Here is a 13,164-nt window from a genome sequence, read left to right on the forward strand (position 1 = left end):
AAGTTTGCCCAGCTAACAGATTTCCATATATAAGTCTGTACTATTGAAAGAAAGATCAACTTGTTTAAAAGTAATGTGATTACATTAGGCTGAAGCTGGAGTAATAGTGCTAGCAAGTAGTTTAAAAAAACTGTGGAGGAGATAACACGAGGAAACCTTTTTTTAAAGAATCATTTCAACACAGTAAGAGGACATCATAAGTAGTATGCAACAGTATTATACCTAGACATCAGAAGTATAAGAAATGGAAAAAAAATGAATGGGAGTATAACCTAAGGAGGATAGGAACTGATGTGGGTCCACTGCCAATACAATGAACATAAGATGCTCAGTTAAGTGTTAATCAAAATGTTAGCAAGGAGGGGGATATTTTTCTACATAAGAGATGGATTGAAAATGCAGGGAACAGGGAGCGAGCGAGTGAGTGAGTGAGTGAGTGAGTGAGTGAGTGAGTGAGAGAATAAGATTGTCAAAACTGGTTGTGTAATGGTTCAGGTAGGAGAAGGAGATGAAGTACAGAGGTGCCTCTAGGTTTACTTTTCTGTATATATAAGCATGTGTCTATTTCCCCAGTTTGCGTTTGGTCTTATGCAAATTAGAATTGTATATGCACATGATTGTTTATAGCTCTACAGCTGTAATCAAATGTTTGTATGCTAGTGTGAGTGTTGTTTTTCATATGTGGTTCAACACGCATACTGCTATACACATGTACATGCACAGATATGTTGCAGGAGTGAAAAATGTTGCCTGTGAGGTACCAAACATTGCCTGAGAGTAAAATAAAATTAATACTCTTTGAATGTGAACAAACTAGATAAATCAGTTCAAACTGAGAAGGAGCTATTAGGAATCTTGGGGATTTTAAGTATACTCATGCAACTATAATCTAAAACTATTGTGCCTAAATGTTATAGAATGTTAAATATTAAGTCAGTGTGCTGTCTGTCACTAAAATGTTTAGTCATGTTGTCCTTTTACCCCAAAATGATTGAGTTTCCTGTGTTTTTGTTTCCAACAGCGTCAGTGTGTTGAGTACGCACTAAAAGCCCAACCACTGCGCCGGTATATCCCAAAAAACAAGTACCAGTATAAGGTGTGGTATATGGTCAACTCCACAGGCTTTGAGTACATCATGTTTGTTCTTATTCTGCTTAACACAATCACACTTGCTATGCAGGTAAGTCAGAAGATGGACAAAAAGGGAATTCTGATACATTAGTTCTATCATATAATATACATTTTTGCTTAACATTGCCTTCTGTATGCTTGTTGAGTAGATTCATAGGTTGGTACTAGGCTATCGGCCCTAGGGCCTGTACAAGCTTAGCCATAACAATTCCCTGACTGTTTCTTCTCACACTATTTACTTCCCTGGACCCCTGTCTAGCAGTCTAGTAGACATAACACTTGATGTTCTGTAGTCCTATCTCGCCTTCATTCTTACATATGGGTTCGGAGCCGATCCTCGGCTCCGACTCAGCCTTTTTGCAAGCACAAAGTCTTCTAGTTGGCTCGTGGCTAGGTAGGTATCCCATGGTGCACCAGTATAATTCTCAGATCTTGTTTGCCGCGTCGATGAGTTCAGATGTGCTTCTTCTTGGCCGTGGCTAAGTTTAACAAATTTTTCTACTTTTTGCTATTTACAGCTTCTTTTTGATTTATATAAACTTTGCTAGTGTTGTTTTCTGTCGTTAGAGTAGTTTATTCAACTGCAGTACCTTTTTCCCCTATTTAGTGAATTATTGTTGAGAACTGATTGGCCGTTGGCCTTGTTGTTCTCCATGGTATCCTGTGTGCCAGTTTTGTTTCTTTTACCGGGCCCTTTGCCCCTAGTTGTTAGTTACTGTGCTAGTCTAGTTTAGACAATTGGTAGTTAATTAGTTTGATAATTAGTGCTTAGGTGCGCCTTGCACTCAATTTAACTTTCTGTATGCAATGTTCTTTAGAGCGTGTTATTAGTTTAGCTATTTAGTGTTTCTTAGTGTGCGGTATTAGCTTAGTTAGATATTTTTGAGTAATCTGCCGAGTTATTTGTCGGATTTTCACCATAGCTGACAAGGGTTCCTGATTTTCCAGCGCTTCTTGATTCTAAGGTATAGTTTTGTATACAGGCCTCTACTGTGTGTGTGTGTGTGTGTGTGTGTGTGTGTGCGTGCGTGCGTGCGTGCGTGTGTGTGTGTGTGTGTGTGTGTGTGTGTCAGTATATTTGCGAATTCAGACCTTTCTGTCCTCCTTTCTAGGTCGTTTGAGTTAGAGGACCTAAGTTTCTTCCTTTCTTTTTCTACCCAGGGCTAGGCTCATTTGAGTTAGAGGACCTAGTCCTCGTGGTTGTGTGATTGTTAGTGCAGTAAGGGCTTGGCCCATTTAGGTTAGAGGACCTAGTCCTCTCTGGGTGTTTGGCTTGTGTCAGTTCTTCAGTGCTATGTCTAAGGAGGCAAAAGATCATAAACTCTCGGGGTTTAAGAAATGTGTCAAATGTTTGCAGAAGATGTCTATTACCGATGGCCACAGTAACTGTGTGCATTGCAACGGAGCCATCCATTTACAAGAAACATGCTTGTTTTGTCATTCTTTCAGTGCCATGGTTTTACAGGCAAGGAAGAATAAACTAATATTAAAAGGTCTCCTTAAGCCTTCCTTTGAGGATGACTTGGCCAGTTGGTCTTCCTCTTCTAAATCGCATGGATCTAAGCAAGAAAAGACTAAACCTTCCAAGAGGCATTCCTTGCTCCATCTGGTGCCTCAGGACTGCCTCCCAAAATATTGAAACCAGACAATTCTTCTCCTTCCTCGGCTCCACTGATTTTGGAACCGATCGAGGGCATAGCTGCTATGGCTACAGTGTTGGCCCAAGGCAGTTCGGAGCCGACCACTGATAGCAGACATCGGAGCCGGTCTAGAGATCCCTTGTGGTCTCCCTAATGTTAAGGTCCCCTATCTTACAGAAGTTTAGATCTTCCAGGAGCCTATCTGAAGAAGATGTGGAGAGAGTAGTGCTGAGACTCCTGAAGTCATCTGCCTTACCCAAAATGGTGTTGGCTCCGACACAGTCGGTTCTGGAGCCACTTGAGTTCATTTTCCCTTCTGTGGTTCCTCCTCCAAGCCATGCTGGGCTTTCGGAGCCAGAGTGCTCGGTACCACTGGTTGTGAAACCCTCGGTTCCAGCTCTCCCCCCGAGGCTGTCTTGGAGCCAAGTTCCATTCTGACACCTTTGGTGTTGTCCGTTGTGTCTAGGAGTCAAAGCTCCCCAGTCAGCCCTGACAGGGACGCCTGGAACCGGACCTCTTCAGTTCTGAGTCTCCCTTTCGATGCGTCGGCTAGGGTGAGCTCGGACCCTACATCTATCTCGGAGCCGTTTGGAGCCGGAGAGGTCGGCCTTCAAGATGATGAGGAGTGTGCTGTCCTTATCATCATCTCCCCTCAGGCAACGACTTCCATCTCAGCACCTACTCCCTCTCTGGACAGCAGAGACCTGCAGCCTCAGGAGCCCCCAGTTGGTGGCCCCCAATCTTCCGAGTCCTCTGCGAAATACCCTTCCGAGAAGCCACCTCAGAAGAGGACATGCAAGAGGAAGCATGTAGACTGCCAGGATAAGTCTCTTACTTCCAACACCGACCTCGAGGAGTCAGAAGGGTCCCCCAAGTCATCCAATGATGATGTCTCCTTTGTAGACATCTTAGAGATCCTTAAGCAGAGGTGCGGCTGGCCCACCGTTACCCCTTCTGATGAGGAGTTGGTGTACCTGAAGGCTTTCGGGTCTCAACCTTCAGCCTCTTGGGTGTCTCCACCTTTTGACAAACTGTTGGAGCTTATTAGTCGAAAGGTGTGGGAAACTCCTGATGCTGTGGAGCCAGTCCCCAGGAGACCTAATAAATTTTTGTCAGCCCCCAAGGAGAAGGAATTTTTATCCAAGAGTGTTCCCGTAGATGCCATGGTGGTGGCGGCGGCGGCCACTAAGAAGGAATTAGAGGAGACTTCTTCATCTGTCCATCCGCTGAACAAGGAGTCTCGAACGATGGACAGGTATGGGAAGCTTATCTTTTCATCAGCGGCATTCACTCTCAGATTGCTGAACTACCTAACACACTTTACAAGGCTTCAGAGAGATCTCCTTAAGGAGTTAGGAGGGACTCTACAAGGTACGTCTATTGAAGGAGTCCCTGATAAGGTGTCTGCTCAGTTGTCCACCTTGAATTCCATTGTTAACTTGTCCATGAGTCTGATTTCTTATGCAGCCGATGGAGCGAGCAGGGCAGTGGGTTCAGGAGTTTCCCTTAGGAGGCACTCCTGTATGCGCTTGTGTAATTTTCTGGAGCCATTCAAGTCTACCTTTACCAATGCCCCCTTTGACAGTTCTTCCTTGTTTGGACCTAAGGTAAAAGACACACTCACCAGGTGCGAGCAAGAAGGGAAAACACACTCTGCCATGAGAGTACATTTTACCTTCCCCTCTAGACCATATCCCATGGATCAGAGAGGTGGTAAGATGTGGTTCAAGAAGTCCCAGACTTTTTTCCAGGATGTACAAGGTGACTCCTCCTTCAGAGACAGAGGAGGAGAAGCAAATGGTAGACTTCGCCCTAGAGGCAGGGGCAGGCTGCAAAACCAGGGAGGTCACGATTTGTTTCGAGGTCAGCCCTATCAGTGCTCCTGATATGGGGCCTGACTGTGCTTCTCTGGAGCCGGTCGAGGGTTGCATTTCTTTGTATCCAGAAGCCTGGCTAAGTATCACCCGAGACAGATGGGTACAAAGAATTATCACCAGAGGTTACTCCATACCCTTTTCTCTTCCAGCTCATGTTCCCAAAAGGATCCCAGATGTTCCACCCAATCACAGGAATTAAACAACTATAGAAGTGAATGAGTTGCTCGCAAACAGAGTCATCCAAACCGTCCCCACAGACCAAGTAAGATTCAGAACTTACTCCAGATTCTTTTTAGTGCCAAAATGTACAGGGGACTGGAGGCCCATCTTGGACCTCAGCAAACTTAACAAATCCGTAAAGAAGGACAAGTTCCAGATGGTGACACTGCAGTCTATACTCCCTCTATTAGGGAAAGATACTTGGATGCGCTCAATAGACCTCCAAGACACGTTCTACCATATAAAAATGGACAGAGCGTTGAGGAGCCATCTACGCTTCCGGCTGGGAGCCAGTCACTACCAGTTTCAGGCTCTGCCCTTTGGTCTCACCACTGCCCCCAGGGTGTTCACCAAGTGTATGGCAGGAGTGACAGCTCACCTGAGGCATCTAGGATTCCAAGTGTTTCCATATCTGGATGACTGGCTCCTGACCACCTCCACCAGGCATCTACTTCTTCAAAACAGAGATGCCACTATCCAACTTTGTGCCCAGTTGGGGATTACTATAAATTGGGAAAAGTCTGCCTTATCGCCCTCTCAATTTGTGAATTTTATAGGCGCAGAAATAGACTCAGTAGCCATGTTGGCTCGTCTTCCAGCAGAAAGAGCACACAATCTCGTACAACAAATTCACCATCTTCTCCCCTTCCGAAAAGTCAAGCCAAAGACAGTGCTGAAACTTCTAGGGACCATGGCCTCCACCATATTACTAGTGCCTCTAGCCAGACTATACATGCGGATTCTTCAGTGGCTTCTATCGTCCCAGTGGTCCTTCCAACAACTGCCTCTATACCACCGCATTCTGTTAACAGAGTCTTGCAAGAGGGATCTCCGTTGCTGGATCCAACTAGCTAACGACAGGCACTCCATTCTTTCCTTGCCAATCCATTGCTACTGTGACCACGGATGCCTCACAGATAGGGTGGGGGGGGCATTATCTAGGCGGGACTGTCCAAGACACATGGCAAGATCACGAGGCCCACCTGCATATCAATGTCCTAGAAATGAGGGCAGTGCTCCTGGTGTTGCAAGCACTCCATGACCTTCTTCCTCTTGGGACGATAGCAATACAATTAGACAACATGTCGGTAGTATGGTATCTCAACAAACAAGGCAGAACCAGATCATAGCCACTCTGTTGAGAGGCTATTCGTGTTTGGAAATGGGCGATATCTTCCCAGTGCTTTCTAGTGGCAACGCACATCCCGGGGACAACCAACGTGATAGCCGACAAACTCAGCCTGGCAATCTTGATGCCTCATGAGTGGTCTCTGAAGCATGAAATAGCGGAACAGATTTTCTGCAGATGGGGATAGCCCTGCTGCGATCTTTTTGCCAGCCCGATCAACTCCAAATACAGCAGCTGTTACTGAGAGACGCACTTGTTCACGATTAGCCCCTGGGTCTCTTTTATGCTTTCCCACCCTTTCCTCTCATATCCAAGGTGATTCAGAAAGCGAAACTGTTGGGAAGCAAATTGATCCTCATCACTTCTTACTGGTCTTGTCAGGTTTGGTTCCCCTTCCTCAGGCCTCACCTACTAGGTGACCCATGGACTCTGAACCCAGTGCCAGATCTATTGACGCACATGTCAGGTCTCTTCATCCCACCGTCCACACCCTCAGTTTGACAGCTTGGCTGCTCCTGTTCCATCCCTAGTCAGGCTTCATGATTTCTCACCCTCTGTGACTCACATTCTTACATCTTCTCATAAACCCTCTATTAGAAAGTTATATACCAGCAAATGGAGAAGGTTTTCTATCGGGGCTGAGGAAAGGAATGTTGACCCTTATACTGCATCTATTCCGGTGGTACTGGAATTCTTGTCTGAACTTTTTCACCAGGGTTCTGCTGCTGCCACAATTAGGGTTCAGTTGGCAGCAATATCAAATTTTCATTTGGGTCAACATAAGTCCAATCTGATGTCACACAGATTGTGTAAGACCTTCCTTAAAGGTGCCATTTTGTTGCGACCTCCTTTTCAGGAACTGATAGCTTCGTGGGATTTAAACTTCATTCTATCCAGATTAATGTCTCCACCCTTTGAACCAGTTCATTCTTCTCCTTTGAAATTTCTGTCTTGGAAGACTTTATTTCTGGTGGCAATCACATCTGCTAGACGAGTTTCAGAGCTACAAGCACTGTTTGTCAAGCCTCCTTACTTGATTTTTCACAAAGACAGAGTATCTCTTCTTACCAATCCATCCTTTGTTTCCAAGGTGTGCTCTCATAACAACTTGAACCAAACTATAGAGCTTCCGGTGTTCTTCCCTAATCATTCCAACGCAGCAGAATACAGATTCCATCAGTTGGAAGTTCACAGACAATTACAATTTTATCTTCACCGGACCAAGGAATTCAGGAAGTCAGACGAATTATTTTTTTTCCTTTTCTGACTCCAGATTAGGTCTCCCGGTTTCCAAAGTGACCCTTTCGAATTGGATCTCCAGTTGTATATCCCACAAAAGAGTTGTTTAAGAGGCAAAACAACCACGAATTCAGTCTCCAAAAAATGTGTGTAAATTCCAGTCTAGCGAATAGTTTATTAACGCTCTTTTATTTCCAAACATGCGTTTTCGTCCCAAAACATTAGGACTTCATCAGATACACTTCAAGACTCTAATTACATCTTTATATACCAATTTAATTACAAATTAACCTATAATAATAGGCTCATTTAATTCAAACTAACAAATCATTTTCTACTACTTCATGAATATTCATTACCATCATTAATATTTATTATTAAAACCATTCATTTATTTCAAAACGTCTTTAAAAACATTTGTTAAATAAATTGTATATACTTATAACCTTATAGATTATTAAAATGTAATATCAATGTATAAAACTGTAAATATTGCACTCTTTTTGTCTCAAATAAATATGCTGAAATAAGTGTATTTTTTCCTTTTAGTAGATCACCCTCTAGTGTATAAAACTGGCACAGCACCTAATTTCCTACATTTATTCTTCCGATGGTAAGCCTTTACCGTTCAAAATTAAGGCTCATTCTACTAGATCTCAGTCTGCTTCTGCAGCCTTTCAAGCCAGGGTTCCAGTTGATAATATTTGTGCAGTAGCAGCATTGGCTACCCCTCACACATTTACTACTCATTACAGATTTGATTTGACCTCTAGGGGTAGAGCCTGTTTTGGTTCCACGGCACTCAGGAGTATTTTTCTGTGAGCCACCCAAAAATAAGGCGCTAGGGACGCTGTCCCATATGTAAGAATGAAGGCGAGATAGGACTACAGAACATAAAGAACTTATGTACTCACCATAACGTTCCATGTTTGTAGTCCATCTCGCCCTTCATTCTTACAAACCCACCCTCCTACCCCCTTCCTGGAAGGATCTGGAGACAGAAAAATGTTTTCTTAACAAGTGGAGACCTTTTGTTATTGCTGTACTTTCTCTCTATAGTTAGCAGCAAACAAGATCTGGGGATTATACTGGTGCACCATGGGGTACTTACCTAGCCATGAGCCAACTAGAAGATTTTGAACTTGCAATAAGGCCAAGTCAGAGCCGATGATCAGCTCTGAACCCATATATAAGAATGAAGGGCGAGATGGACTACAAACATGGAACATTATGGTGAGTACATAACTTCTTCTTTTTTTTTTACCTGGAGCAAGTTGAATAATTTATAGAATAGTTTTAGAATAGTTTTTCTTTTTTTAATTCTTTAGTAATGTCTTCATAAATATCCATGGACTATTGACGCGCAAGTAAGCTTTATGTTTCATCAGTGTCTGTTCTTTGTTTTATCGCATGATATTTCTGCCTCTTCTTCCTTTGCCATGGTATACTGTAGTTTTAAGGTGCAAAAAAACATCATCACTGTTTTTCTGGTTGTAAGGGTGGTGTCTTGGCAGAGTGCAAGTGCTTCTAGACTAATTGCATATGGTGACATGTTTTGACTTGAAATGCGTATTGTTGTGGAGATGTTCTTGGAGGGAGGATGTCAGTCTGGCATTTTCCAGTTTGTGGCTCTGGGGGTTGGTGTGGGAAGGGATGAAGGATTTTCAAGTGTTTTTCCAGTGATTTAGTGGTGGGGACCCACGGACCTTTGCAGTTCATGGCACATTCTGTTTGGACATATTATTAGACAGCATAATTGTTGGGGCGGCCGCAGTGATGCAGCGGTTAGCATTGCCGCCTCACAGCAAGAGGATCTCTGGTTCTATTCTCGGCTGGGGTGCCTTCTGTGTGTCTGCATGTCCTTCCTGTGGTCGCGTGGGTTTCCTCTGGGTGCTCCGGTTTCCTCCCACATCCCAAAGACATGCTGTAGGTGGAGTGTGTGCCTTCTGTGGAAGGTTGGGCGCCAGGCTGGCAACTCGACACCGTAAAACTCCACTGCCAATCATGAGCGGACAGGTGATCTGGCGTGGCGACCCCTAACCGGGATAAGTCGAAAGAAGAAGAAGAGTCATTGTAAGCTATTCTAAGAGCTGACACTTTTGTCAGCAAGCAGAGGCTACTAAAATGCAAATAGACTGACCCTCCTTCTCAACATATGGGTAAATCACATCATTGTAGCGACAATCTGTGCACTTTCTGCTACATTGCAAGACTACTGGCACCTGTTTATATCTTAATTACCATGTGGGTTTTATATTTCAGTGCAAGCAGCTTCATTGGGAGTGCAGTCGCTTATTTCAAGCTTTTGTGGTCTAATGAATACAATGTCTGGCTCTAACCAGAAGATTAGAGATTAAGATATTACTATGTTGAAAGCACTAATTTGTTTTATCTGGCAGTATTGTAGAAAGGACTGAAGCAGATTTTTCAGAATGTATCCTGCATACCACAGTTTGATTGTACAACCTTTAGTTGCATTCTGCTTGCAAGTCCACTCTACAGACCAAACATTTCTGACACCTTTAAAAAAATGTTCAATAAATAAGTACATTTTATGAGATAGCTCTGTCTTTAAAAAAGTATACATAGATACAGCCAGGCTACAGCTATATAAAGACAAGAGTAGTGCATTGGTAAGCAAGAGTTTTCATTCCTGTTGGAATTATTTGTACCTGCAACACAGCTTTGGGTCCAAGTTTTACTTCAGTCCATTATCATAACCATTCTTTTAAAAGCTCAGCAAGTAGTTTCTCTCTTTCCCTGTTGGAATGATAAAGTCATAAGTTGATGGCAAACAGAAACTGAGAGATTTACCGTTTGCATCTTTACTTGGTAGATGGTAATATATGGATTCTGCAGTTAGTAAATTGATATAGTTTTAGCTTTTGACACCCATTAAAAACAGTCCTTAGGTACAGGGAAAATCAGGAGGTACAAGTAGTAAATGGGGTTTATGGCTTTTATATAAAAAGCTGATCAAGACTTTACCAAACCATAAATGAGACTAGGTAGCTTTATTATTCTAATGTACAATCATAGAAGTAGATATCTAAGCCAGAGAAAAGCATGACACTGCTGGAAGCCCAGTATCAAATATAGAATCTAATGCAGACTGCAACAGAAGCAATGTAATGAATGGGAATTGCATAATACTATAGCTGAAGGCATGTGCCTTGTTTTATTTTGAAGATGTTCTTTTAAGTACAGACAAGATATATATATGAATATACACCAGCACAGAGTAGGTCTTCTATGTTGTCTCAGTCTATGATCACAAAAGACAAAATAAATATGCCTCAGGCATTGATCTTTAGAATTTGTGCTATTATTTTTCTTATTTTTTAAGAAAAAGTGTCTGCTTTATCTAATGCAAATTACATGACTGTCTGTGTCAGATTAATGTATATAAGCTTAGGATAGTTGTGGGACTTTTGCAAAAAAAAAAAAAAACAAACAAATGATTTCTGGCTTTATGTGTGACTAATTTAGTGCTGCCTGGATCATAAACAGTAACTCATGAAATTTGTAGACATAGATGCCTGTTAGGCCTGTTTTCTTATTTTCTTAGGAGAATAAGTATGTTTGTGTTGCTTCTTGATTTTTGATGACATTATAAGCTGGCATAGACCTTAACATTAAATAGTATGTAAATATGATCAGACGTATGCTTATCACTGCTTAGAATTGCAAGTTGAAATCTGTGGTCCGACCAGGACTGCAGACCCCTGATGCTACATCATCAATACCTGTTGAATGGGTCATTAATGGGGCTTTGAAGCACTGGATTTCTCTTCTCTACCAGTGTGACATGGACATTCCTAGACAGCAGTATAACACATCACAAGCTCTTTCTCCATATTTCATAATTCCTAAGTGTAAATCATATTTTTGCCAATGTTTCTTTCCTTAGCTGACTAGAGAGTAGGTAGTATTCATAGTTGCTGCATTTAGGCATAGTAGGAATTTGCTCTGGCTGTGCCTGACCACACTAAGGCATGATTCAGAGACATCAGCTGCACTAAAGGTCAGTTGTTCAGAGGAGAAATATGCAGATAAAGCAATAATGAGATGTAAATTAATTAGGAATATGTGAAAACTCTTTGACTACCTTATGTCCTGTAGGAGTGCTTCCTGCCTTTGTGCAAGTCATGGTTGTTTTTTTATGCATATCTGCCCCATGAGCAGGGGAGATATGAAAAGTAAGTTCACACCTTTTCCATCTGCTTTGCAGTGCACAAAGATGTGTGTGTTCACTGCCAGTTTAGCTGCTTCCCATTCTGAGGCATTCATCTCAGAGTTTCTAAAACCACCTGCACTCTGCGGTGCTCACAGGCCAAGAAGGAGAAGATATAGGCAAAGACTGACAAATTTGAACTTTGCTAATCAGAAAAAACTTGGACAGGTTTGGAGTGACAGGGACATTGTATGGGCTTTGGTGAGTTTGTATGGTCCACAGATGGGGACTGGGAGATTCTTGGCTTTGCTTTATACCTGTGGATACCATGGTGTGCATAGTCTGCATTATACTTTTCACCTGGACCTTCTGAGACAAACCAGTGACACATTGGGTATCTCACAGACTTCTGCTCAAGATTATTTCAGCAGTTCTTCAACATATTCTTGGTACATGTGAACAAGTATATCTGTTTCCCAGTGTCACCTATGGACTGAACCAGTATCATGCGTGCCTTCTACAAGATGGCAAGCTTTCCTGAGGTACGTAGTACAATAGTCTACATCTGTATTGTCATTATGGCCCCATCTGGACACAGGGAAACTGGTACCAGTACAGGAAGGGCCACCATTCCATCAACTACCAGGTAGTATGTAAAATATTGGGCTGCAGCAACATGTCTGCCCAACACCTTGGCAGTGATCGTGATTCCCATGTTTGACACACATGCTCACTGTAGCCCTCTGCATTGTAAGATTCCTCATGGTCACTTAATTGGTAAGTTCAAAGCATTTTAATGATGCTCAACATTAGATCACTGATGCAGTAATGTAGGCTATATGGGTCCTACTCCCTGCCACAGCCCAGCTTTTCAAAGCTTAATGGTGCCCTTCATGCATTTTGTCAGGGGGCTCAAGAAGCTCTTGTAAGAAGACAGTTACAGTGCTAAAAACATCAGAGCTTTCTAGCTGCTGAAGTGCGCTCCTTCAGCAGCCTTCATGGAACTGTTAGTCAGCTAGTGATACTTCAAGCCTGGGTAGATAAGTAAACAACCAATGACCAAGATGTGGGACAAATAACAAGAAAACAATTAAATATGTAAAAAACACAAGTTCAGTCCCAGCAAGGCAGCAGAAATAAAAATTCCAAAATGGAAACAAAAAGTAAAATTTAATAACACAAGGTAAGGTAATAACACAATGGAAAACCTTCCACTAATTTAATTTTCTGATGAAAACTTTTTTTGCCAGATGTTGTTTTTTGGTAGGAAACTTATAATTTTGGGGCTTTTTAGTGGAATCAAATGAAATTCGTATTGCTCATCAAATATATTATGATTTGTTACAGTATTCCTCAGCCTACAGCTGTTCCTCCTGTTTTATATGCTTTAGAGAATGTTTTTTCTTATAACTTGCAGCTTATCTAACAGTCAACCATTTGACTCTAGGAAGTGTGATAGATTATATAAAGTACTTCTGACACGCAAATACGTGTTTTCTAATCCTAAAGTAGACTCTTTATTGATTTCCCCATCCAAAACATAGCAAAATTAGTCATCACACTTGGGTTGTCTTCCTGCAGGTAGCCCTCAGTCGGCCCGAATACCAGAGTCTTGGGATTTCTGCGTTGGATGCTGTCGCTTCTTCCATGATGTCAGGTCGTCAGGGGTATAAAACATGCAGCCGATGCCATTACATCAGCTTTTATTGCCGAGCGGAGCCTGAAGCAGAAGCAGTTCACCTCCTGAAATATTTG

General features: G+C 42.4%; 1 protein-coding gene across 1 annotated transcript in view; it reads left to right on the forward strand.

Moving 5' to 3' along the window:
• CACNA1F (calcium voltage-gated channel subunit alpha1 F) overlaps nt 1–13,164 on the forward strand; it is a 4,101,209-nt gene that overhangs the window by 2,779,422 nt on the left and 1,308,623 nt on the right. Inside the window, 1 exon segment of the mRNA XM_044079296.1 lies at nt 1,022–1,180. Coding sequence (XP_043935231.1) covers nt 1,022–1,180 — 159 coding nt within the window.

Source organism: Protopterus annectens, chromosome 8.part0 (genome assembly GCF_019279795.1).
Source record: "Protopterus annectens isolate FY-2018-M chromosome 8.part0, PAN1.0, whole genome shotgun sequence".
In the NCBI taxonomy this organism is placed as follows: domain Eukaryota; kingdom Metazoa; phylum Chordata; order Ceratodontiformes; family Protopteridae; genus Protopterus; species Protopterus annectens.